This window comes from Peromyscus eremicus, chromosome 2, assembly GCF_949786415.1.
Source record: "Peromyscus eremicus chromosome 2, PerEre_H2_v1, whole genome shotgun sequence".
NCBI classification, from domain to species: domain Eukaryota; kingdom Metazoa; phylum Chordata; class Mammalia; order Rodentia; family Cricetidae; genus Peromyscus; species Peromyscus eremicus.
In genome coordinates this window covers 155,451,813-155,478,375 of record NC_081417.1, presented here as the reverse complement: position 1 = coordinate 155,478,375, position 26,563 = coordinate 155,451,813, and the positions used below count along the sequence as shown (strand labels likewise).

At 42.0% G+C, this 26,563-nt stretch overlaps 1 protein-coding gene across 2 annotated transcripts; it reads left to right on the top strand.

The window, feature by feature from the left end:
• The first annotated feature begins 16,413 nt into the window (after positions 1-16,413).
• LOC131905301 (arylacetamide deacetylase-like 4) lies at positions 16,414-24,948 on the top strand. Of its 2 annotated transcripts, none has more exons than XM_059256273.1 (4): positions 16,414-16,581; positions 21,089-21,260; positions 21,999-22,062; positions 23,963-24,948. In XM_059256273.1, exons 1-4 carry the CDS (start codon positions 16,414-16,416, stop codon positions 24,735-24,737), a joined length of 1,179 nt encoding a protein of 392 aa, XP_059112256.1. In that variant the 3' UTR covers positions 24,738-24,948. The 2 variants fall into 2 exon arrangements, with proteins under 2 accessions (XP_059112256.1, XP_059112255.1); XM_059256272.1 differs by having other exon boundaries at positions 21,089-21,305.
• The last annotated feature ends 1,615 nt before the right edge of the window (positions 24,949-26,563 follow it).

Sequence of the window (26,563 nt, the reverse complement as noted above, 5' to 3'; positions counted from 1 at the left end):
GCAGTCCCTCTTCCCCCTGGTGTCCTACAGCAGTCTTCTGTCATGCAGTCCCTCTTCCCCCTGGTGTCCCACAGCAGTCTTCTGTCATGCAGTCCCTCTTCCCCCTGGTGTCCCATAGCAGTTTTCTGTCATGCAGGAAATAGGTGCAGTGAAGGGACAGTCTCTGTAGAGTTTGTATGCTCAGGGTTGACTGAGGAAGTACTGCCTTGTAGAAGAATCTGTAGGCTAAGATGATGGTCAGCCAATCGATTCATGAACATAGGATGTCTTTGCTGCTCCCAATACCCTCTTAACCACCCCCTCTCTTTTCCTTCTCCTAGCACATTGAGGGTCAGTCAGCCATCAGGGAGGAGCTTAACAGCAGTGGAGATTGCCTGTATTGTTTCACAGTCCTTAGGGCTGCAGCCTAATGAACAGCTTGTAGACAGGCAGTCCATCCCAGCACTTGTATCTTCGTGTCACCTGGGAGCAGCTTTATTCTCCCATGCAGCATGCCCCATTCAAACTGTTTTTCTCATTCAAAAGAATTTACATTACCTTCTCAAGAATGACACATCATAACGACTTTTCCATACATCATTAGTTTTGGTTGATTTTCCCCACCCCTTTTCTCTTCCATCTCTCCACCTCTTTCCTCATTTAAACCTTTCTTTCCATTTACAGTATCCTTTTCACTGCTTTTCATGTCACATATATTGTCCTACTTTTCCCTTAGAGACTCTCTGATTTTGCCCTCTCAAGATCCCCTTTTTATTTATTTTTTATTTTCCCCCTTTGGCTCTGAGAGTCTTTTTTTATTATTAAGAAATTTTCTATTCATTTTACATACCAACCACAGAGTCCCCCTCTCCTCCCTCCTCCCACTCCTCAGCCTTCCTCCCCAACCTACCCTCATTCCCACCTCCTCCAAGACAAGGTTTCCCATGGGGAGTCAGCAGAGCCTAGTACATTCAGTTAAGGCATGTCCAAGCTCCTTCCCGCTGCACCAAGGCTGTGCAAAGTGTCCCACAATAGGCACTGTGCTCCCAAAAGCCCACTCATCCACCAGGGACAGATTCTGATCCCACTTCCTGGGGGCCCCCTAAACAGTTCAAGCTAAACCATTGTCTTGCATATCCAGAGGGCCTAGTCCAGTCTCATGGGGGCTCCACAGCTATTGGTCTACAGTTCATGAGTTTCCACTAGTTTGGCTGTCCATCTCCGTATGTTTTCTCATCATGATCTCGATGCCTTTGCTCATAGAATCCCTCCTCTCTCTCATTGATTGGACTACTGGAGCTTAGCCTGGTGCCTGGCTGTGGAAGTTCCCCTTTTTAGTAAGCCATGATCTCCATATGAGAGAGAAGAAGCAGTGTTTTTCTTTCTGAGTCTGGGTTACCTCCCTTAAGTCAAATATTCTCTAGTCCCACGCACTCACCTGAAAATCATACAATTTCATTTTTCTTTATGTCTGAATAAAATTCTGTTGTGTATATGCACCTCTGTTGCTTGAATCTTAAACAGCCTTATAATTAAATACCCAGAGCCAGATGTTGGGGTAATTGCTGAAAGATCAGAGAGACAAAGGAACAAGCCACTGCCATGTCTCACCTAGCCAACTCCACAAATCCTCTGAATGAATGTCTCTGAGTCCTCAGCTGAAAGCTCTCCAGCTAAAAAGCCTTAGTTCTTATCTCCTCACAACTTATATACCTTTTTCTGCCCAGCCATATTACTTCTTTCCTAGTGCCAGGATTAAAGGCTAGTGATGGCTCTGTTTCTCTCCTAGACTGAATCAATATCATGTAGGCCAGGATGGCTTTAAACTCACAGAGATCCTGACAGATCTTTGCTCCTGAGTGCTAGGATTAAAGATGCATGCCACCACTGTCTGGCCTCTATGTTTAATCTAGGGGCTTGTTCTGTTCTCTGATCTTTAGGCAGATTTTATTAGGGTACACAATATATCACCACATTTCCCCTTTTTTGTCTAAAATAATAAAAGAAGGTTACAACTCATATAAGAAAAACTATATACAATAAGTACAATAAGTATATATAATATATACAGTCAAGAGTTACACTAACAATGTCCAGTCCATAAACATTTGACAGGTTCAAAGAAAATACTCCATTATTTATCCTATTTTGGTGAGTCCAAATTGTTGTACCTAATTCACCTTCTGTCCTAACTTGTATTACCAACCAATGTAGCAGGAATCTTAAAAGTTTTTATTAATAAAATCAAACCTGGTGCCAGGTATTGGGGTGAAGCTGGAAGATCAGAGAGACAAGCCACAGCTACCTCACCTCGCCAGTTCCTCAGCTGGTCCTTTTTCCTCAGACTGGAAGCCTCTCAGTCCTCATCCTGAATGAATCTGGTTTCTGGTCTTCACGCCTTATATATGTTTCCTTTCTACCATCACTCCCTGGGATTAAAGGCTCACTTCTTGGAATTAAAGGCGTGTGTCACCATGTCTGGCAGTTTCCAATGTGGCCTTGAACTCAGAGATCCAGAGGGATTTCTACCTCTGGAATGCTAGGATTAAAGGCATGTGCTACAACTACCTATCCTAAGTATCTAGTGGCTTTTCTGTTCTCTGACCCTAGATAAGTTTATTAGGGTACACAATATTTTGGGGAACACAATACCACCACATTACCGAAAACTACCTTTTGATGTCTTTCAAACTTATATACTTTACACTCTTTAGTGAGCTTCTTTTCTGAATTTGTTAACAAGGAAAACTACAACTATCTAGTCTTCAACTCCCTCAGAGAACCAAGAAGGAAATACTACTTACTGAGAAAGCAGGAAGTGCAAACAAATGGCTTCCAAAAAATGTGAGAAATGAGAGAAACAGGTGGTTGCCTAGACAGTCACCCAAGGTTCCTCTGCAACATTGCAGCATCCATCTTCAACCTATAGGCTTAGCATATCTGACAGACTCATCTGTGAAGCAGGATTTTCTAAAGGAACTTCCTACTTTTTTGGGGGGTAAGGTTTGGCAGTCCTTACATTGTGTCCTGCTTGTCCATTTGGACAGCGTACTGTGTGCAGTCAAGGCAAGGGCATTTTCTTGCCCAGTGGCCAACTTTTGCCACAAAGAAAGTAAACTCTATATGGAGTTTCTTCAATGCCCATCATATTCTCTGAAGTAGATTGGTGCTGCCAGGAGCAGACATATCTTATGGTCATAACAAAAAAAAAATCTGTTATTAAAACGTCTTGAATGCCATATTCTGTGTATCTCTGAAGTGTTTGAAGATGACTTATCTATTTAAAATATATCTCTGTTTGACCTTAAAAACATACCTAACTTGACTACAAATTTGATTGTAACAGGTGACTAACTACTAACCTGCATTTGTTTATATCCTAATTAGTTGGTAATAATAACTTTCAAGGACTAGAAATTTGTATTACATTGTTAAATGAACTGTATAGGTAGAATACCTTGAACAAGACTAAAAATATATGTGCAGTATTTTCTAACAAAATCAATCTCAAGTTTGTATCAATATACATAATTTGTATACAAGATACAAAATTCCAATCCAATGTAAAATATCTAAAACTAGTGGTTGCTTTTTAAATGTAGATTCAATAATCTACCTTTTTGTCTTATCATATGCATATTCTCTCTTTTCCTTTTCAGAGTAGATTCAATAATCTACCTTTTTATCTTATCATTTCTATATCTCTTTTCACAGTAGATTCCATAATCTACCATCTTATCCTATCATTTCTATATAATACATTTCTATATTATATCCTCCTTTATTCTTTTAGAAAGAGATTGACTATAACCAATAACAATTTTTAACCAACTCCTAAACAAAGACAAACATCCACAATCCATTTTTTGGGAATGTGGGAATAGTTTTCTAGGGTACTTCCTGCTGATTGAGGGCACTGGTAGTCTTATGGGGACACAAAGAAAATTTAGGATTATGGTCAAGTCCTGATTGAAGTAGTCTGTGAGGCTGTATCATCTCAGCTAGTCATCTCAATATTGTCCTGAGCAGTTTGTAGTCCAAAGCCAGTCTTTGGGTGGTGTTTGTCAGCTTGGTGGTGTTATCATACTCCATGTGGAATCATTGTTGTTGGATCCCATCATCCTTTTGGAGACTTCAAAGGTCACTGTTAGCCCAGCCATATTACTTCCTTTCTAGTGCTAGGATTAAAGGTGTGTGCCACCACTGCCTGGCTCTGTTTCTCTCCTAGACTGAATCAATATCATGTAGTCCATGGTGGCTTTGAACTCACAGAGATCCCGACAGATCTCTGCCTCCTGAGTGCTAGGATTAAAGGTGTGTGCCATCACTGTCTGACCTCTATGTTTAATCTAGTGGCTTGCTCTGTTCTCTGATCTTCAGGCAAATTTTATTAGGGTACATAATATATCACCACACACCTTATTCTCATTATCCATTCATCATTTGATGCATATCTAGGCTGATTCCATTTCCTATCTATTGAGAATGGAGCAGCAATGGATGTGAGTATTCATGTATCTCTGTGGTAAAATATAATGTCCTTTGTGTATATGCACATAGCAGGGAACATAGTTCTATCTTCAGTTTTTGGGGAATTTAGCACTTTCCCCTCTCACCAACAGTAGCATCTCACCTTTCTCTACATCCTCACCAGCATTTGTTGTTTTCTTGATGATTTCCATTCTAACTGGGGTGACATAGGATTGCATTTCATGCAGATGGAGAATTGGCTCAGTTGTTAAGAGCACTGGCTGTACTTTCAGAAGACCCAGATTTGATTCTCTACACCCACATGGAGGTTCACCATATTTGTAACTCCAGTCCCAGGGGATCCAGTGACCCCTTCACTATCAGGCACTGGCTGTACTTTCAGAAGACCCAGATTTGATTCTCTACACCCACATGGAGGTTCACCATATTTGTAACTCCAGTCCCAGGGGATCCAGTGACCCCTTCACTATCAGGCATGCACCATATGCTGCACAAACATACATTCTGATAAAATAACCAGAAATACAAAATCACTAAATAAAAATTTACAAATGATATTGCATTTTGTGGTTGGTAAGAATGCTGAACTAAACAAATATGCTGTCTAATTGTGTTTTTCAATTGAGAATTTTCCATTCTGTTCCTTAGCCCATTCCTTTTTTTAAAAAAAATTAATTAAATCTGTACCCCCTTTTAAAATTGGATTATTTGGTATTTTGATGTCTAGTTTCTTCAGTTCTTTATATATTTTGGAGTTTAGCCCTCTCTCAGATGTAGGGTTGGTAAAGATCTTTTTCCATTCTGTAGGCTGCTATTTTCTCTTATTTACTGTGTCCTTTGCCTTACAGAAGCATCTCAGTTTCAGGAGGTCCCATTTATTAATTGTTTCTCTCAGTGTTATATTTAGGAAGTAGTCTTCTATGTCAATGTGTTCAAGGCTACTTCCCATTATCTCTTCTATCAGTTTCAGTGTGACTGGATTCATGTTGAAGCCTTTGATCCACTTGGACTTGAGTTTTGTTCAGGGTGATAGACAGGATCTATTTGCATTCTTTTAAATGCCATCATCCAGTTATGCCAGCACCATTTGTTAAAGATGCTTTCTTTTCCCCATTGTACATTTTTGGTTTCTTTGTCAAAAATCAGGTGTTTATAGGTTTATGGATTAATGTCAGGGTCTTCAATTCGATTCTAACCAGAGAATTCTCAAGAGAAGAATCTCAAATGGCCAAAAGACATGTAATAATTGCTCAACATCCTTAGTCATCAAGGAAATGTAAATCAAAACAACTCTGAAATATCATCTTATACCTGTCAGAATGGCTAAGATCTAAAACACTGATGACAGCCTATGCTGGATAGGATGTGGACTAAGAGGAACACTCCTCCATTGCTGGTGAGAGTGCAAACTTGTACAGCCACTTTAGAAATCAGTATGGTGGTTTCTCAGAAAATTGGGAATCAATCTGTCTCATGATCCAGCAATACTACTCTTGGGCATATACCCAAAGGATGTATATTCATAACACAAGGATATTTGCTCAACTATGCTCATAGCAGCATTATTCATAATTCTAGAAACTGGAAACAACCTAGTTGCCCCTCAACCAAAGACTGAATTGCTGAAGATGTCTTTCTGTATGCTGTGAAATGTGTTGCTCTGATTGATTGATAAATAAAATGCTGATTGGTTAGTAGCCAGGCAGGAAGTATAGTGTAGGTGGGATAAGCAGAGAAGAGAATTCTGGAAACAGGAAGGCCGAGTCAGGAGTCACCAGCCAGACCCAGAGGAAACAAGATGTAAAGTATGTAAGCCACAAGCCACATGGACAACTTATAGATAAATAGAAATGGGTTAATTTAAGATATAAGAACTAGATAGCAAGAAGCCTGCCATGGCCATACAGTTTATAAGTAATATAAGTCTCTGTGTGTTTACTTGGGTCCAAGTGGCTGGCCCCAGGCTGTGGGAGCTGAGCAGGACCAGAAAAACTCCAGCTACACTGAATAAAGAAAATGTGGTACATTAACACAATGGAGTATCACTCAGCAGTAAAAAATAATGACAACATGCAATTTGCAGGCAAATGATTGTACCTAGAAAAATAAATCCTAAAAAAAAAAAATCCTGAGTGAGGTAACCCAGACTCAGAAAGACAAACACAGTATGTACTCACTCATAAGTGGATATTAGACATAAAGCAAAGGGTAACTAGGCTACAATATACAACCCCAGAGATCTAGGTAACAAGGAGAACCCTAAGAGAGAGTTGCATGGATCCCCCTAGGAAGGGGAAATAGATAAGATCTCCCTAGTAAATTAGGAGTGTGGAGAAGAGGAGTTAAGTGGAGGTGGGAAGAAAACATGAGGGAATGGGGTGGTTGAATGGGGGAAGGACAGAGAGGGAGAGCAAGGATAGAGATATCTTGATAGAGGGAACCATTATGGAATTAGGGAAAAACCTGTTGCTTGGGAAATTCTCATGAATCCACAAGGATGACCCCAGTTAAGACTCCAAGCAATAGTGGAGAGGCTATCTGAACTGGCCTTCCCCTGGAATCAGATTGATGACTATCCTAATTGTCATCATAGAACCTTCATCCAATAATTGATGGAAGCAGATGCAGAGATATACAGCTAAGCACTGGACAGAGATCCTGGAGTTCAGTCAGTGAGAGGAAGGAGGGATTTTATGAGCCAAGAGGTCAAGATCATAATGGGGAAACCCACAGAGACAACTGACCCAAGCTAGTTGGAGCTCACTGACTCTGGTCTGACAGCTGGGGAACCTACATGAGGCTGAACTAGGCCATCTGAATGTGGGTGACAGTTGTGTATTTTGGATAGTTTGTAAGGCCACTGGCAGTGGGACCAGGATTTATCCCTAATGCATGAACTGGCTTTTTGTGGCCCATTCCCTATGGTAAGATACCTTGCTCAGCTTTGATACAAGAGGGAGGGGCTTGGTCCTGCCTCAACTTGATATGCCAGACTTTTGACTTCCCATGGGAAGCCTTACCCTCTCTTGGGAGTGGATAGGGGGGAGGGTAGGGGGGAGGTAAGGCGTAAGTGGGAGGGAGGGGAGAGGGGGAACTGTGGTTGGTATGTAAAATAAAAAGTATTTTAAATAAAAAAGAAAAAAATGAATAAAAGAAAAAGGACTGGAGCAATGACAACATGAATGTAAATGTAAATGTGGAAGAGGGAATATTCATTTGAGTACATATTGGTTTACTAAAACATATAATTTAATTAAAACAACAGGGCAAGTGAATTCCAGACATTCACCTTCTGTATGTGTTCAACTCAAAAAGAAGGGTTATAACAGAGTTTAATGTGGTATGATTATAATGAAACCATGTTGTATATATGTATCAAAATAAAGAGGAAATAGATGTTTACCTTACAATGAGTCATTTCACAATAAAGAATAATATAATGAGTTTTCACAAAAAATTTAATTAATTCTTCTCTCTATATATTACATCCCAACCACAGTTTCCCCTTTCTCCTCTTATCCCAGTCCCTGCCCCCATCTCCCCCATATCCACTCCTCCATTTCCCTTCTGTAAAGTGTAGGCCTCCCAGGGATATCAAGAAAACATGGCATAACAAGTTACAATAAGCACATACCATCACATCAAGGCTGGATGAGGCAACCTAGTAGGAGGAAAAGGGTCCCAAAAGTAGGCAAAATAGTCAGCAACACCTCCACTACCACTGTTAGGAAACCCACAAGAACACCAAGTTTCACAACCCTAACACATATGTAGAGGACCTAGGTCAGACCCATACAAGCTCCCAGGTTGTCAGTTCAGTGTCTGTGATCTCTGAGCCCTGATTAGTTGATTCTATGAGCTGTGTTCTTATGGTGTCCTCTGGCTCCTACAATCTTTCTTTCCCCTCTTCTGTGGGATTCCCTGAGCCCTGTCTAATGTTTGGCTGTGGGTCTCTGCACCTACTCCTATCAGATGCTGGATGAAGCCTCTCTGATGACAATTATGCTAGGATCCAGTCTACCAGTGCAGCAGAACATCATTAGGAATCATTTCATTGTAATGACTTCTTTCCTTCCTTCCTTCCTTCCTTCCTTCCTTCCTTCCTTCCTTCCTTCCTTCCTTCCTCCCTCCCTCCCTCCCTCCCTCCCTCCCTCCCTCCCTCCCTTCCTTCCTTCCTTCCTTCCTTCTGTCCTTCCTTCAGTCTCTCATCCTTCCTTTTTTTTGGGCAGTCATGTTTGGTTCATCCCAGGTCTCTGGGATATCCAGCCACTGGTTCTTGGTCCCCCAGGCAGTCAGGCATGGGCTCCCTCTCATGGAGTAGATCCCAAGTTGGACCAGTCATTGGTTGGCCACTCCCACAATTTCTGTGCTTCCTTTACTCCAGTACATCTTATAGGCAGAACAAATTGTAGGTCAAAAGTTTGGTGGTTGGGTTGGTGTCCCAATCCTTCCACTGGAAGTCTTGCTTGATTACAGAAAGTGACTGGTTCAGGCTTCTTATTCCCAATTACTAGGTGTCTTTAAAAGGGTTACCCTCATAGATTCCAGGGAGTTTCCATTGCACTAGTTTTCTACCTCTTGTCCTAAATGCCCCCCAATTAAAGCCATCACTCCCAGTACTCTCTTCCTCCATCCCTCCTCCCCATGCCTGATCCCAGCTTACCTGGGAAATCAGTTCTAATTATGATACCCAGGGAGATACATGTGTCCTCCACTTGAGTCCTTCTTATTACTGAGCCTCTCTGAGACTTTGCATTATAGTATGATTATCCTTTACTTTACAGTTAATATCCACTTATGAGTACATGTTTTCCTTCTGGGTCTGAGTTACTCCATTCCTGGTGATTTTTTTTCTAGTTCCATCTATTTGCCTGCAAATTTCATGGTGTCATAACTTTTTTTTATTTAAAGAGCTGAGTAATACTCCATTGTGTAAATGTTCCACATTTTCTTTATCCATTCTTCCATTGAGGGACATCGCAGTTGTTTCCAGTTACTGGCTGCCATGAACATAGTTGAGCAAATGGCTTTGTGGTAGAATGGAAGGAACATTGTTTGGGTCTATGCACAGGAGTAGTATAACTGGTTTTTGAGATAAATAGATTCCAAACTTTCTGAGAAACCACCACATTGAATTTGCACTCCCATCAGCAATGGAGGAGTTTTCCTTTTGTTACACATCCTTGCCAACATGAGCTGTCACTTGTGTTTTTAATCTTAGTCATTCTGACAGGTGTAAGATGGAATCTCAAAGTCATTTTTATTTGCATTTCCCTGATGGCTAAGGATGTTGAACATTTCTTTAAGTGTTGCTCACCAATTTGAGAGTCCTCTGTTGAGAATTCTGTTTAGATCTGTACCACAATTTTGAATTTGATTATTTGGTTTACTTATGTCTAGTTTCTTGACATAAGTATATTTATACTTTTATGTACATTTATATATATTTTAGATATTAGCCCTCTGTCAGATGTAGATTTGGTGAAAATCTTTTCTTTTTCTGCAGTGTGCCTTTTTGTCCTATTGACAGTGTCCTTTGCCTTACAGAAACTTTTCAGTTTCATGAGGTTTCATTTATTAATTGTTGATCTTAGTGCCTGTGCTATTGGTATTTTGTTCAGGACACTGTCTCCAGTACAAAATGCATTCAAGGCCATTCCCTATTTTCTTTCTCTTTTATCAGGTTCAGTGTATCTGGTTTTATGTAGAGGTCTTTTGAACCATCTGGACTTGAATTTTGTGCAGAATGATAGATATGGATCTAGTTGCATTTTTCTACATAACAGCTGTGGTAGTTTGAATGTAATTGTCTCCCATAAGCTCATAGGGAGTGGCACTATTAGGAGGTATGGGTTTGTTGAGTAGGTATGGCCTTGTTAGAGGAAGCATGTCATGATGGAGGCAGGCTTTGAGGTCTCATATAAGATCAAGCTTCACTCAATGCGACACTTAGTCTACTTCTTGTTGCCTGCAGATCAACATGTAACATCTCCTTCTCCAGCACCATTTCTGCCTGCACACCAGCATGCTCTCTACCATGATGATAATGAACTGAACCTCTGAAGCTATAAGCCTTCTCTTCAATTAAATGTTTTCCTTTATAAGAGTTCCCATGGTCATGGTGTCTCTTCAAATGAATAGAAACCCTAACTAAGACATCAATATCCAGTTAGACCAGCACCATTTATTGAAGATGCTTTCTTTTTTTCCATCGCATATTTCTGGCTTCCTTATCAAAAATCAGGTGTCCATAGGTGTTGTGGGCCACAAGAATATATTATAAAAATTCAGCTGTGTATTAAAGCTATACTTTGACGGGCCAAGGGTCCATCGAATGGGAAGCCATTTATCATGGAATATTTGGTGTTATACAGCCTTAATATTTCAGCTGTCTTGTGCTATGAAATTCTTGTGTGCACAAATACTTCCAGACTATTTTGGGAAACAGCTAAGCTTCTCAGACACTGTTCCACTAGGTACCAACACCCCCACAGAGCCTAGGAGACAAGCAGGCAGCAGATACATAGCTTTGTTTCTTGTACAAATGAAGCTAAGACCATCCCCTTCCTTTGGGCCTAGGAGCATGGCAGAGAGATTGACTGAGAACATTAGGGCTTTTTTGCATAACCAGGTGCAGTAAGGACTGTAGCAAAATTCCAGAGGTAGACACAGAACCGCGTGGCCAGGAGAAGAGAGGAGGACAGAGACTCTGTAGAGGGTAAGGCATATCTCTTGTAGAGTTTATCGGGGCCAGGGGTAAGGAGCCATGAAGGATAGATGGAGGATGAAGGAATAGAGGATGTAGATGAGACCAAGAGCATAAGGGCTTAGGTATTACCGGGGCTGTGAGGGGACAGAAAAAGTGGGTACAAAGAGGAACTGAGACTCGGGATGGAACTGAAGCTGTATAGATAGAGTTTTGTCATAAAGGAATAAAGTAAATGGACAAAAGAGCATAGTGTACATAGATTCCTTTCCCTCAGATACCCCATGCCATACATAGCATCTTTCCTAGGACTCTGGGAGGAATTTTCTCAGGGCAGGAACTTGAGAAAAATTCTGTTATCCTTACATAAGTGTGTGGATTTATGTCTGTGTCTTTTATTTGACTTTGTATATCAACCTGCATGTTTTTATGCCAATACCATGCAGTTTTTACTATTATAGCTTGCTGGGAAATAATCCTTCTGTAGACTTTGTGAATATAGGTTGCTATGATTGGTTTAATAAACAAGCTGACTAGCTAATGGCTGAACAGGATAATGTTAGGTAGGAAAACCAAACTGAGAAGGGTGGGATAAGGAAGGGTGGAGTCATGAGTCTCCAGCCAGATGCCAAGGGAGCATGAGATGAACATGCCATGCTAATAAAGGTACTGCCACATGGTAGAGCATAAATAAAGTATATGGGTTAACATAAAATGTAAGAGCTATTGGCTGAGCATTTACAATTAATATTAAGCTTCTGTGTGGTAATTTGGAAGCAGCTTCTGGGATGGGAAAACTCAACCTACAATAATATCTCTGTAGTATAGCTTAAAATCAGGGATGATGATACCTCCAGAAGTTCCTTTATTCAACAGGATTGTTTTAGCTATCCTAGTTTTTTTTCCTTATGAAGTTGAATATTGTCCTTTCAAAGTCTATAAAAAATTGTGTTGAAATTCTGATGAGGATTGTGTTGAATTTCTAGATTGCTTTTGGTAAGATGGCCATTTTTACTATGTTAATACTACCAATCCACGAAAATGGAAGATCTTTCCATTTTCTGATATATTCTTCAATTTCTTTCTTCAAAGACCTGAAGTTATTGCCATACAAGTCTTACACTTGCTTGGTTAGAGTTACTCCAGGGTATTTCATATTATTTGCTGGTGTGAAATTACTTATTGGGCTGGAGAGATGGCTCAGAGGTTAAGAGCACTGGCTGCTCTTCCAGAGGTCCTGAGTTCAATTCCCAACAACTACATGGTGGCACACAACCATCTATATTAAGATCTGGTGCCCTCTTCTGGCCTGGAGGCATACATGCAGGCAGAATACTGTATATATAATAAATAAATAAAAGTCTAAAAAAAAAGAAATTATTTCCTGTGTGTAGTTATTCTCCTTGGGTTATAGTTTTCCATCTAGTACCTACTGTGTGGCTGGATTTGTGGATAGATGCCGTTTAAATTTGACTTTGTCATGGAATGTCTTGTTTTCTCCATCTACGTTGATTGCAAGTTTTTCTGGTTATAGTAGTCTGAGTAGGCATGTGTGGTCTCTTAGAGTCTGTAAGACATCTGTTCAGGCCCTTTTGGCTTTTAGTGTCTCTGTTGAGAAATCAGGTGTAATTCTAATTGGTCTGCACTTATATGTTACCTGGCCTTTTCCCCTTGCAGCTTTTAATTTTCTTTCTTTGTTTTGTATATTTAGTGTTTTGATTATTATGTGGCAAGGGGACTTTCTTTTCTGACCCAATCCATTTGGTGTTCTGTCAGCTTCTTGTACTTTGACAGGCATGTCCTTCTTTAGGTTAAGAAATTTTTCTTTTATAATTCTGTTAAAAAAAACTATTTTCTGGGCCTTTGAACTGGGATTCTCCTTCTTCTATTCCTATTATTCTTAGGTTTGGTCTTTTCATAGTGTCCCAGATTCCCTGGATGTTTTGTGCCAGGAAGTTTGTAGGTTTAACATTTTCTTTGAGAGACATATCTATTTCTCCTATAGTATTTTCAATGCCTGAGATTCTCTCTTCCCCATCTCTTATATTGTGTTGGTGATGCTTGTGTTGGTGATGCTTGTGTCTATAGTTCTGTTCACTTACCTAGACTTTTCATTTTCAGAATTCTCTCAGTTTGTGTTTTCCCTGTTGCTTCTATTTCCGTTTTCAGATCCTAAGCAGTTTTATTCATTTCCTTCAACTTTTTTTTTCTTGGCTTGGTTTAAGGGATTTATTAATTTACTCCAATTGTTTTGTTTGTCCTTTCCTGGCTCTCTTTGAGAGGTTTATTTATTTATTCTTTAAGGACCTCTATTGTCCTCATAAAGTTGATTTTAAGGTCATTTTCTTGTGCTTCAGCTGTGTTGGAATATTCAGCTGTTGCTGCAGTAGCATGGCTGGGCTCTGGTGGTACCACATTGCCTTGGCTGCTGTTGATTGTGTTCTTATGCTGGCATCTAGGTATCTGGGTGTTGGATGAATATAGGTGCAGGTGCAACACTGAGTTTGTCTTTGTTAATGGGTGTTTTGTTCTTTGATTTCTGTTTCCTCTTTGGTCTTCTGGTCTTTTTGGCTTAGATTTCTGGCAGCAGGTCCAGCATGGAGTCTCTGTCTCAGTTGGGGCCAGGACTCCTGGTGGCTAGCATGGCCATTGTTTCAGCAGGGGATCTCCACCAGAGTTCAGGGGTAAGACACAGTGATGAGGAGGGGAGGGGTATTGGGGACAGTGTATGTGGGGTGGCACTGAGTGGTCCATGGGAGCCACGTATTTGGAATTCTTGAGGCTGGTGTTGGTGTGGTTTCTGGTTCAGCAGGGAGCCTCTACCTGAGTTGGAGGCTGGGGCTCTGGCAGCTGGCATGGCCTCTGGTCCAGCAGTGAGTCTCTTAATCTGTTCTGGCTGCTGTGGTCTGTTTTTCTGCCTGGTATGACCTGTACCTGTTCTCCTGAGTGGCTTGTTCTGCACCTGTTCTTCTGAGTGGTGTGACCTGTACCTATTTTTCTCACTGGCATGGCTTGCACCTGAGCAGAGGTTATCTGCTCAAGGTATGAGTGGGCACCCGGCGGTAGAAGCAGGCAAGCCATGGGAAGGGGTGGTAGGGGATTGGGACTTTGGGTTCTGAACCAAGGGTTTGGGGAGTCCTGAGGGCAGATACTACATTTCTTTTTATTGGTTTCTTGTGTAGTTTTTTGAGTTCATATTCTGGATATGAATTATCAGTCAAATGTTCCAAGATTCTCTCCTATTCTTTAGGTATCACTTCAATAGAACAACCATTTCTTTTGTTGTATAGATTTTTTTTTAATTTTATGAAGTTCCATTTCCAATTTCTAGCCTTAATTCCAAAGTGATTTGAATTCTTTTGGTATGTTGTTCTTTCATTTAAATTCAATTCTGGGAAGGTTAGTTTTTCTATTGAAGAAATTAGTAATTAGAATTCAATTAGAAATTACTGATTTCTCCAATATCATCTTTACTATTCCATGTTGAGTTGTTTAGTCTCCATGAATTTATGTGCTTTCTGTGGTTGTTCTTAGTGTTGATGTCTAGCATTATTTAGTTCTGGTCAGATAGAATATAAGAAGTTACTTCATTTTCCTGTCTTTGTTGAGATTTGCCTTTTATCCTAATATATGTAAGTTCTACTTCAGAAAAAGCGAAGATGGTCTGTTTGTTCTGCAGTGCTTGAGTGGTATGTTCTGTAGATATCAGTTGTATCCATTTGATCTATAATGTCATCTAACCCTGATGTTCCTGTATTCGTTTTTGGTCTAGATGACTTATCTACTGTTTTTTGTGGAAGACTGAAATCACCCACTATTACTGTATTGGAGTTAATCTGAGGCTTTATATATACTGATATTGTTTCTATGAAATTAGGGGACCCTGGATTGGGGGCATATAAAATTAGAGTTGTAATGCTCTATTGATGGATTGTTGCCTTAATCAAGAAGTGCCGTTTTTCTTTTTTATCTTGTATGAATAGTTTTTCTTTAAAGTCTATTTTGTTAGAATAGGCACTGCAGTTTTGTTTCCTAGTTCCATTTGCTCTGAATTAGTTTTTTTTAATCTCCCTCATTGAAGATATTTGTCTGTTTCCAATCTTGAGGCTTGTCTCTCAAAGGCAGCAAAGAAACCTGTTTATCTTTTAAAAATTAGTCATTGTATGTGTTTGTGATGCATGTATGTAAGTTTGAACAAGCAGGTGTCCCAATGTGCATGTGTGGATTAAAAGGCATCTTTCCAGAGCCGGTTCTCACTTTCTGTCTTGAGGCAAGCTCTTTCTGCTTGTTTTTCCCAATGCTGTATACTCCCAGCCAGTAGCCCATGATCTTCTGGGTGATTCTTCTGTCTCTGCCTCCCATTTCACTATAGGATTGTTGGGACTGCAAATGCATACTGTTGCATCTGACTTATTAATGTGGATCCTGAGGTCTGATCTGAGGTCCTCAGGCTTGTGTGGCAAGGGCTTTTGCCTGCTGAGCCAGCCTGCCAACCCAGATGCTGGGTGTCATTGTTTTGCTTAAAATGTAAATTTATTTATATGTGTTTGTGTGTCTCTGTTTACGTGGGGGTGTATATTTGCTTGCCAGAACATGTGTGTGTGTGTGTGTGTGTGTGTGTGTGTGTGTGTGTGTGTGTGTGCCAGAGTATAACATGGAAGATTCAATTGTCTCCTTCTATTATGTGGATCTTTCAATCAAATTCAGGTTGTCAGTCTTGTTGGCAAGTGCTTTAATTTCCCTCTGAACATCTTGCTGACAATCCTACACTGGACAAAAATTTTGGAAGCCAGTAAAGCACAGAGTTGAGATGGAAAGTACATTGTTCAGTGCAACCAGCCTCTTGCTGAGAGAAGTACATGCCATATCATACAGTTCAAGTGTCAGGTCTTCAGGCCTGTGTAACCCTGGTCAACCTCTTCTTGGAACCCACAGTAACTGGGAAGCTAGTGAGATTCTAAACCTGTGTTCAGTGGAAGCCCCATTCTCAATTTCTCCTTGGAGGGTAGGAAAGATTTCTCAGCCTTTTTTTTTTTTTTCCCTGAGCAGATTTCTCTGCTTCTCATTGGCTGGCTTGGGTGGAGTTCTGAGAGACAGGTCAGGTTACTGTGCCAGATATATCCTGGAAGGAGAGGGTGGAGGCAACAATCTGTAAAACAGGATCTTGTGCTCTTCACAGAAGTTCTGAAGTAAGTCCCCCAGGACAACAGCTCCCAAGGCTCTGGAGAATCTAAATCATGGCTGTCCGGTGGCTGCTGCTGCTAGCAGGGCTACCTACATTCTTACTGGGAGTCTTTGTATGGGTTGTTATTCAGCATTTTCCCAGTGCAAAAATGCCTTCCACCCTGAAGCATCCAGCCAAGCTACTGTTTATGTACTACATGTTGCAGTACCTGATAGCTTTGGTGAGTGATCTCATGGGCCCTGTCATGGATTGGGGGTGCTCTTTGAATCCTACCCTTCTCCTTTCATTCCCTTCTCTTCTTTCTCTAGGTTCTCATAGGACTGAGTTGGGGAAGTCTCTTGTCTCCCACCTCTCACCTTCCCCATCTCTTTTCCTTCCTTTTTTCTCTTGTTGGATTTTCCCTCTCTCCTTGCTTCCACCTTCCCTTCCTTCTTTTCTCTCCTCTTTGATTTTCTGCTTATATTTTCTTTCTTGTTGAGAAAGGATGTCACACTATATTCTAGCCTGACCTTATCTACAGTCTGGCTACCTTAAAGTGGCCATCCCCTACTCCCATCTTTTGAGGGATCTTATTACAAGATGCAGCACTATGTATGTATGAAGCTATTTTCTGAAGGCTGTGAAAACAATTTCAGACCCAGGTTCTACCCTCTAAAGCCTCATAGATCCAAAACCACATTCAGCCATAGCCCAAGCACCCTTTGTTCCATGTCCTTGTCTCTGGGTGATTCCTTATATCAACTTGAGACCTGAGGGCGGAGATTAATTTACTAGGCTTCGTCCTGAGAACAATTCAGGCCCTCTTTGATGACATCTACGTGATGGGTCCACCCAGCCCTTAAGCATAGTTGCATGGACAGTGGTGCCCTGTGCTGGTCTTCTGGGCTGGAAATTGGGGACAGAGATCAGCACATGCTGATAGGTACAGCAGATGTGTGAAGGATAGTCTGGGCCCATGTGAGAAGTAGGTAAATTAAATGAGTCCTGATTTTGAAATTCTGATTGGAATCCTGGCAGTTGACAGATATTTCACAGTGATTACGTCAAAAGTCACCTGAGGAGGAGGTGTGGAGGAGAAAGGTAACAAGCACACAGCCAGGTTGTCCAGTAAGCACTGCTGCTGTGTTCTCACTGGCTCAAGCGAACTTGGCTAACTTCCCTGTGCCTCAGCTTCCTCATCTGAAATGAAGTAATGGCTTCTGGAGGACCATGCTGCTGAAAGCATTAGATGGCACTTTGATAAGGCATCATAGGGTCTGAAAAGTTATAAACCTATATATTCCTGCCCTGTGGAGATTTTCCACCAGGAACAATGGACCACTTTAGAGAAATAAGGAACATTAAGGGTCACATGCTAATTTGGGCTCCTGTCACTCCAAATGAGAGCCTTGGGTCACCAAAGGCAGAGAAACATGTGGATCCTTGCAACCTTACTATTTTACTTCAAAAACAGTCCCTAATCTAAGCACCTGCTGATGCTGGCAGGCTACATGTGCTCACAGAAGATGTGGAATTGAGTATAGTGTTTCCTCTTCATGGTGTGTTCTATGTGGGAGACTCTGCCTGATCTCTGTAGCCCAGAGACCGCTGGCATGCTGCCTATAAGGATGGCAAGCATGAAGAAATCCAAGTGGTTGATGTTCTCATGGCCCAAAACAAAGAAAGGAGAGTCTGGTTTATATAGAAGCAAAAATAGCTTGGAAACATTCCATGGTCCCAAAATGGGAAGCTTAGCCTTGCTTTGTAGCCTCAACAATAAAACAAAAGAATGCTTATCTATACTTTGAAATTGTCATACATGACATTGCGTTGTTAAAAATTCTTGAATAATCATTTATTATTTATTGTAGAGGTAGAGAACAGGAGTGGAATGACATGCATGGGGTTCTTCTCTCCATTGACCTCTTCCTGATAGAAGGGAGACATCTAAATAATTCTATACTTGCAATGTAGTCTTCAATGACTTCTCACAGTGTCTGGACAGTGTAGTGATGGCTTCTAAGGAAGAAGTAGCCACCAATGTAAGATGGAGGAGGTAGAGCGTGTCTTCTCAAGAATATGACCTCCGAGCTTGGATATTCAGGTCATTTTGAGCCTTCTGCAGCTTGCCAGGCCTGAGAACATCAGTTCTGCACCTCTGCTCAGAGTTCCTTGTCTGACAGTTGGTTACTGCCTGTAGGACTATGAAATGTTTCCAGCCATGTGAAGTTTGCCCCTTGAGTGTCATGAGCTGCCTGCTCCCTTGTGGAGGGAATGTTTCCATATAGAAGAACCTGCTGTACATCATATACATTAAAAACAGTATCAGGGACTTGCCCTCTGGAAGCCTTGACCTCCCTAGCCACTGGGTTTTGTCTTGGTTTATAGTACCAGATATGACTCTCTCATGTGTAGTGGATCTTATGTGCAATGGAAAAGCTGTTGATTGTCCCACAATAACCATGTCCCTATTTCACATGCAGGCACACCTTTTCTGGCATTTGGTACTATAGCATGCAGGGACCATAGCTGAGCATGTCTTTCTGTGACAGTTTGCCTCCAGCAGCCCACATAGCACATTCTGGCACTATGAAAGACAGTCAGTAAGAAGAAAACTTTCACCTCTGTCCCAGCTTTATTTCTTCCTGTTTTGCAGCCAGATCACATGATGTCTTTAGCAAAAGTTTTACCATCTAGTCCTGGCAGGTATCCAACCACAGTGGCCAGAGCCTTTATGTTTTATGGGGCCTCAGGTGCCTCCCTGCCTCCCTGCCTCCCTGGCCAACAACTTGTAGGGAGACAATCCATGTCTGGCACCTGGGGTTTCCATTTAACTAAGTTATGGCCTCTGGGGGTGCCCTTTTCACCCCTGCAGGCTGCCTCTGTACTTAACTTCTTTAACTATTGTTTTAATAATCTATTAAAAAAGTAACCCAGGCCCAGTCGGTCTGTATGGTGGTGGATGTGTCATTGAACCTGCTTGTATTCAGTCACACTTGGCACATCAGTGTGTGCAATGGCTACTCTTGTCACCATCAAGTCTCCGTGAGTGCCCACATTTACCACTGAGTTGTGTGATGCTTTAGAGTGGCTTTTTTTAAAAAGATTTATTTTATTTATTATGTATACAGTATTCTGCCTGGATGTGTCCTTGCAGGCCAGAAGAGGGAATTAGTGGTTGTCAGCCACCATGTGATTGCTGGGAATTGAACTCAGGACCTCTGGAAGAGCAGTCGGTGCTCTTAACCACTGAGCCATCTCTCCAGCCCCTAGAGTGGCTTTGATAGTCATTTGTTTACATGGAAATGCTTGCAAGGAGCCTGTTTTGGTGTCCATGCATGCATATTTGCATCCCTCCCTGAAATATGCAGGTTCTATATAGTGTACTTTCTAGTCTCTCTTGGGTCAACTTGACTTATTTAAATGCCCCATCCATATCTGTTTCCAACAGCTGTTTATGTGGTCCTACAATGATCTAAGCCTTCAGATTAATAGTTTATCATAGCCTCATTAAAAGTCCTTTGAGCCTTTTTGTCTCAGTTCCATATGGTAACTCTCTTTACCAAGTTTTACAGTGAGCAGGCAACTTGGGCAAGGTTGGATGTGAAAATCTGCCTACTTCCCAGGAGTCCAAGTATACCTTTATCTATTTTACATTTGAAGACACTGGTTGTTACAAGATTTTCTCAATTACTTTGTCAGGTATCATAATGTGGTCTTACTGGACCACAGCACTCCCAAGAATTTTATAGCTATGCTTGGTCCTTGTACCCTGTTGGATCAATCCCTCATCCTCCATCCTCTGTTATTGAGGTACACCTATATTCCATTTAGGTGAATTCTGAATTTTTAGAACACTAAGACATTAGGAATCTGTCATCTATGCAATGGAATGTTTTTTATAGAGGATGAATAGTATAATTAAGCATGCTCCAGGGTCACCAGGCCATGACAAATAGTGGGACTATGAAGGTACCATTGGGGTATGATTCTCCATCTACACTGTTGATGGATTCAAGTGAACACTAATTGGCCTTAAGATCCAGGGGCCAAAGAAAGACCAAATTATCTGCCTCAGCAATGTCTAATAGTATAACAATATTCTATCAATTGTCTCAATTATCTGGCTACCTCATCCTGAGGCACCTTCATGGGGTATCTGTCCATCTTTTCACCTCTGTGGGATTGCTGTAACAACTCCAAGCAGTTTGGTGTAGCCCAGAGCAAGGAGGAATGGTCGTAATCATTCTTGAAGTTTGGAAATCCCTAGAGCAGTGGTTTCAGCAATGGGTCATCTCATGTCACCTCTCATTAGAAAAGGCAAGTACGCCTATGGTCATAAGACAGGAAAACCAGATGACCTTATTCTTAGGAGCCTATTATGAAGATACTTATCCCTGTCACCTATAAAGGACTTAAGCAACACAAGATGATGCCACATCATTGCCATTTAAAATGCCCACCTCTTAATACTGACAATGGAATTTGAAGGGGAGTTTTGATGGAGGGAGGCCAACACTTCAATCACAGCAACATCATCATTCATTCAGGACATTTTGGGAAGTAAAGTTCAAACAGGCTCCCCTATATGGAAAGAATGCACAGTGAGTTATGTCCCCATGACCTCTTTGCACATATAGCAAGCAGGTGAGAACTGGTGAATAAACCTGAAAATGCTAAGTGGCTTCAGCAGCTACTCACCCACCACACTCTCTTATGCCTCACTTTCCATCCTTTGTCTACTACAGGGGAACATACTAGAGAAACTGAGAATTTGTGCCATGCCCAGGTTTTTACAGTTTCTCCAAGGCCTAATGATGATAAAGAAGGATCCTAATGTGTTGGTGACTGACATGCATTTTGGAACAGTCCCTGTGAGGCTGTTCAAGCCCAAGGAATTGTCTTCCAAACCCCATCGAGGCATCATCTTCTATCATGGAGGAGGTGCTGTGATTGGAAGCCTGGGTAAGGAGCTTCCATTCGAGGTGGGAAGTAAGGTCTTCATCAAAGGTAGAATCTGGCACGTGTTCTCATGAGGACTTGTCAGGAGGGAGTAATGAAGGTAGAAGTTGGAGCCTCTTAAAGAGAGGATGGGTGCAGAGCTCAGGGCTCACCCCAGTCAGTGGGTTGTAGCTTACACAGCAATGGTTTCTATGTTGGTCTAAGTCTACATTGGGCAGTATGTCAGAGAAGGACTGTCCTGGAACTAGATGTGACTCCTACCTTTCCTCTGCACTCATAGTACTGGCCATTTCTGCCTTTTCACAACACTCAGATTCCTGCACTTTGCTCAGCTTGGCTGACACATGGTGAGAAAATCCATTCACTTCCTCCCCTTCACTGCTAAACCCAGAACACAGTGTCTTGGCTCCAGTCATCATCTTTAGCTTCAGTTTTCTCTTCCCATCTGAAGAACCCCAAAATACACTTCAGAGCTTCTCACTGCTGCACTACAGCCTCTCCCACACCCTGGAAGCCCCATGTAATCTTGTCTCTTCTTTCTCTTCCTGCCCTTCATGTCCTGTAGCCACTGAACTTCTCTGAGCCACAGAGAGATGTCATCTCTGGGTGCAGGACAGTAGCTGCTGTCTGAGGGGCTGTGGTGGAAAGTGCTTGGTTCTTGTCACAACTGCTTTAACACTGGGTCTTCTCTTGCAGACTTTTACCATGGCCTGGGCAACCTCCTGGCCAGTGAGACAGACTCAGTGGTGCTGATGGTGGGGTGAGTGGCAGGAGACATTTGGTGACTCATATATGCTGGGGTATTTATTGGAACCATCTGGGTGACATTAGATCATAGACAGGCCCTGATTTTGGGGTGTTTTTCTTTATGTACACTTCCTTATGAATGTCTAGGAGTTCAGAATTCCCCAGGCCTTGACAATAGCTCATTCACAGTTCCTGACATGGAGTGTCTAACACCCTCTGCCCTTTAAAACTAAGGTTGCTGTTTCTCCTGTTTTTGTTTCTCTTGTGGCCACTGCTGCCTCTGTCTCCCTTACTGTCTGTCTGCTGTTGGATTTGAGTTCTTTTGTCAACTCGGCTTCTCTGCTCCCCGTCACTGCCATTGCTGAGGCCTCGCCTGTGTTCCTGTCCTGGACACCGGGTAGTTCCTGTGACTCTGCTACCACTGTCCTCAAGGCTTCCGGCTTCTTCCAAGGGCCAGTCATCATCGCTGTCAAACCATCAGTGGCCCTTGTGGCTCTACTGCTGTCATGGCTCAGCTCTTCTGTGGTTCTGCACTCTCTGCTGTCACTGTCACCACTACTTCTTTCTGGTGGCCTGCTCGGTCTGCTCTACAAAAGCAGCCAGAAAATACCCTCTAGTGAGAGCTGTTTGTTAGGTCTAATGTTGGAAACCTAGGAGGCAGCCAACATAAGGAGATGCCTCCCAGCTGGCTCCCAAAATGAGCACAACAGCTTGCTAATCTAATCAGAAAAGAGAGTGTGCTCCAGTGTCAGCAGACCTTCATGTACAATCGTGTTTATGAGAAGCATCATATTGGTGAAATTATTAAGGTCACTCCATGTAGTTAAAAGGAGATTTATTTAATGGCGTAACTTACAAATTAAGGGATAGGTAGGTCACGGGGTCTGGGGAAGGTGTATCGCAGACCAGCGGTGTTCTCTGGAGCTCTGCTTGGCCCACCTCCACCGTCCAGGGTCCCAAAACAGAGAGACAGCACTGGCCCATCCAGGTCTCGTGTCTCCAGGAGCCTCCCTTGGCCCCGCCTTGTAAGTATGACAGTTGCTGAATTCTCAATGGGGGTTGGAACTTCCAGATCAAAGCTGGAATGGCTACCCACTACAGTATCATTCTATTGTCCCTTCTGTACTAGGCCAGAGTCCCTCTGCTAGGTAGATGACCTGCGAAATTCCCATTCTCTGGGTTCATATTGGAAGGAAAGTGTAATTCAAATTGTTCAAAACACTTTTGGCTGGTGCTGCAACTTCAAGAGCTTGGGTTGTGTTTTACTGGCAAGTGACCACAATTATTGTGTAGTTTCCTCAGTGTTTGTATGGTGTTCAAAGTAACCAGTGTTGTTGTAAGTCTAGCTGGCTGCTTGACTAACAGTCATTTTCTCAAAGCAGCCTTGTGTAGGAGTCTAAGAGCTCCCAACTAAGGAGTTCAATTTCCTAATGTCCTGAAACTTTTGTTTAACCACAGGAAAATAAACTTTAGAATGAATGCCTTATTACTAACACTGGTATGACTTTAAGTATGTTTTGGGGTGGTTTTAGCAATGCTCACTATGTACCCTGAAAATCAGAAAAAGATGAATCCAGGAAGAGGTGGGACCAGAAGAGTTCCTGTAGTCTTTCCTGGATCTTTGCTGGTTGTCCCATATTCTAAGACAACATGTTTCAACTTTCTATATTCCCTTGGGGGTTGTGCTCATCTATGGGAAGCACAGTGTTGGTGGAAATGGAGCATCCTGGGATCCCTGATCCTCATGGTTCCTCAAGTCCATGATGGAAAAGTGTGGGTTGCCATGTTTACTTTTTGGATCACTCTGAGGATGGAGTCAGGTTTGGTCCTTTGGAGAGTAGATGACGATGATTGAAATGGCCTCTGTGATGTCTTTGTAAAGAAGTTTGCTGTGTTTGCTCTTTCCTCCTTAGATACCGCAAGCTTCCTGACTACCATCACCCTGTCCTTGCCAATGATTGTCTTAATGCTTCCACCTACTTCCTGAAGAACCTGGAATCCTTTGGGGTGGACCCGTTCCGGGTGGTTCTCTGTGGAGAGAGTATTGGAGCTTGGGCTGTGGCCAATGTCATGCAGATCTTACCCAGCATTCCCAGTCTACCCCAGATCCAAGCTCAAGTCCTGATTCAACCAATTGTGAATTTGATCAATTTTCAGTTACCATCACATCAGCAGAACAAAAATGTGCCATTCCTCACCAGAGACATGATGTTTAATTGTATGTTAAAATACCTGACTATTGACCTCTCTTGGAAAGATGCCATGTTGACAGGTGCTGTTATACCGCTGGAGAAGTGGAAGAAATATAGGAAATGGCTCAGCTATCACAACATCCCCAGAAGGTTCTGGAGCCAAGATCCACAACTGGAATTTTTTGCACCTTTTAATGAGACTGCCTATCTAGAAACCAAACATGTTTGGAGTGCAGAAATTTCCCCTGTCCTAGCAGATGACAAGATCATTGCTCAGCTCCCTAAGACATTTCTGGTGAGTTGTGAGAATGACATCCTCCGGGATGATGTCTTGCTCTACAAGAAGCGCTTGGAAGACCAGGGGGTCTCTGTGAGCTGGTACCATGTGGAAGATGGCTTTCATGGATGCTTAATGTTGTGTGATAAGAAGTGTTTTTCTTTTCCTTGCTCTATGAAAGTTCTAAATGCTGTTGTCAGTTACATAAAGGGCATTTGATAGTAAATTTGAGCTTTCTGTGGAGTGGGACAAGAAAGATCTATGCCTCAGCTGGGGCCTTCGCTTAGTTATATGTTTTGGTGGAATGGAGATGCTGAAGCCATCCACGATCCAGGAAGAAATGAGGATGTTGAAAGCAAAGAACTCTTGGCTTCCTGCTCAAGAAAGTCTAATTTGTGTTCCCTTCCTACACAATTAATATCATGTGTTTGATTCAGTCACAATCTGTACTCTTTCATTAAGTAAAATACATATTGTAGTCATAAAAACAGTCTTGAAAATTTTTGAAGATTTATCCAGCTCTGTGGAATAAATGCCATGCAGTCATGTTGTCACTGGTGAATGCTTACTCACTATGACAAAAGATTTCTTGGACCTCATCCCTGCTAATAAAAGTCATATTTTTCTTTACTTTACATCTAGTGTCCACTTATGATTGAATATGTACAATGTTTGTCCTTCTGAGTCTGGGTTATCTCACACAGGATGATGCTGTGGGATGTATGGCAAATGTGTTGCTGATTAATCAATAAAACACTGATTGGCCGTTGGCTAGGCAGGAAGTATAGGTGGGGCAAGGAGGAGAAAAAAGCTGGGAAGTGGAAGGCTGAGTCAGAGAGACACTGCCAGCCACCACCATGACAAGCTGCATGTGAAGATCCTGGTAAGCCACGAGCCATGTGGCAAGGGATAGGTTTATGGAAATGAATTAATTTAAACTGTAAGAACAGTTAGCAAGAAGCCTGCCACGGCCATACAGTTTGTAACCAATATAAGTCTCTGTGTTTGCTTGGTCGGGTCTGAGTGGCTGTGGGACTGGCAGGTGAGACAGATTTGCCCTGACTGTGGGCCAGGCAGGAAAACTTTAGCTACAGGATGATATTTTCTAGTTTCATCCATTTGCCTGCAAACCTCATGATATCATTGTTTTTCTCTGCTGAGTAGTACCCCATTGTGTATATGTACCACATTTTCTTTATCCATTCTTCAGCTGAGAGGCATCTAGGCTGTTTCCATGTTCTGGGTATTGCAAATAATGCTATTATGTTCACAGTTGAGCATGTGTCCTTGTGGTATGATTGAGCATTCCTTGGGTATATACCGAAGAGTGGTAGCTGGGTCTTGAGGAAGAATGATTCCCAATTTTCTGAGAAAGTGCCATACTGATTTCCAAAGTGGCTATACAAGTTTGCATTTCCACCTACTGTGTAGGAGTGTTCCCCTTGCTCTACATCTTCTCCAACATAAGCTGTCTTCAGTGTTTTTGATCTTAGCCATTCTGACAAGTATAAGATGGTATCTCAGAGTCATTTTGATTTTCATTTCACTGATGACTAAGGATGTTGAGCAAATCCTTAAATGCCTTTTGGCCATTTGAGCTTCTGTTGAGAATTCTCTGTTTAGCTCTGTAGCCCATTTTCTAATTGTACTGTTGGATATTTTGATGTCTAGTTTCTTGAGTTCTTTATATATTCTGGACTGCAACCCATAGCTCCATAGAGGCTAACTAGTAAGGATTGCTTGGCGATGGAGAAATGCATAAGATCTACATGAGCAAACTGGGAGTTTGGGGGGGTAATGAAGGGCAAGAGATGGGGGATGAGAGCTTAGGGGAGTGGGAGGTTCAAGCTGGAACTGGAACAGAGTGGGAGAACAAGGAAAGAGATATCATGATAAATGAAGACACCATGGGAATAGGGAGAAGCAGAGTGGTAGAGGTTCCCAGGAATCCACAAGGATGACTCTAACATAGACTACTGGCAATAGTTGACAGGGTGCCTGAGCTGGCATACTCTGGTTATCAGATGGCTGAATACCCTAACTGT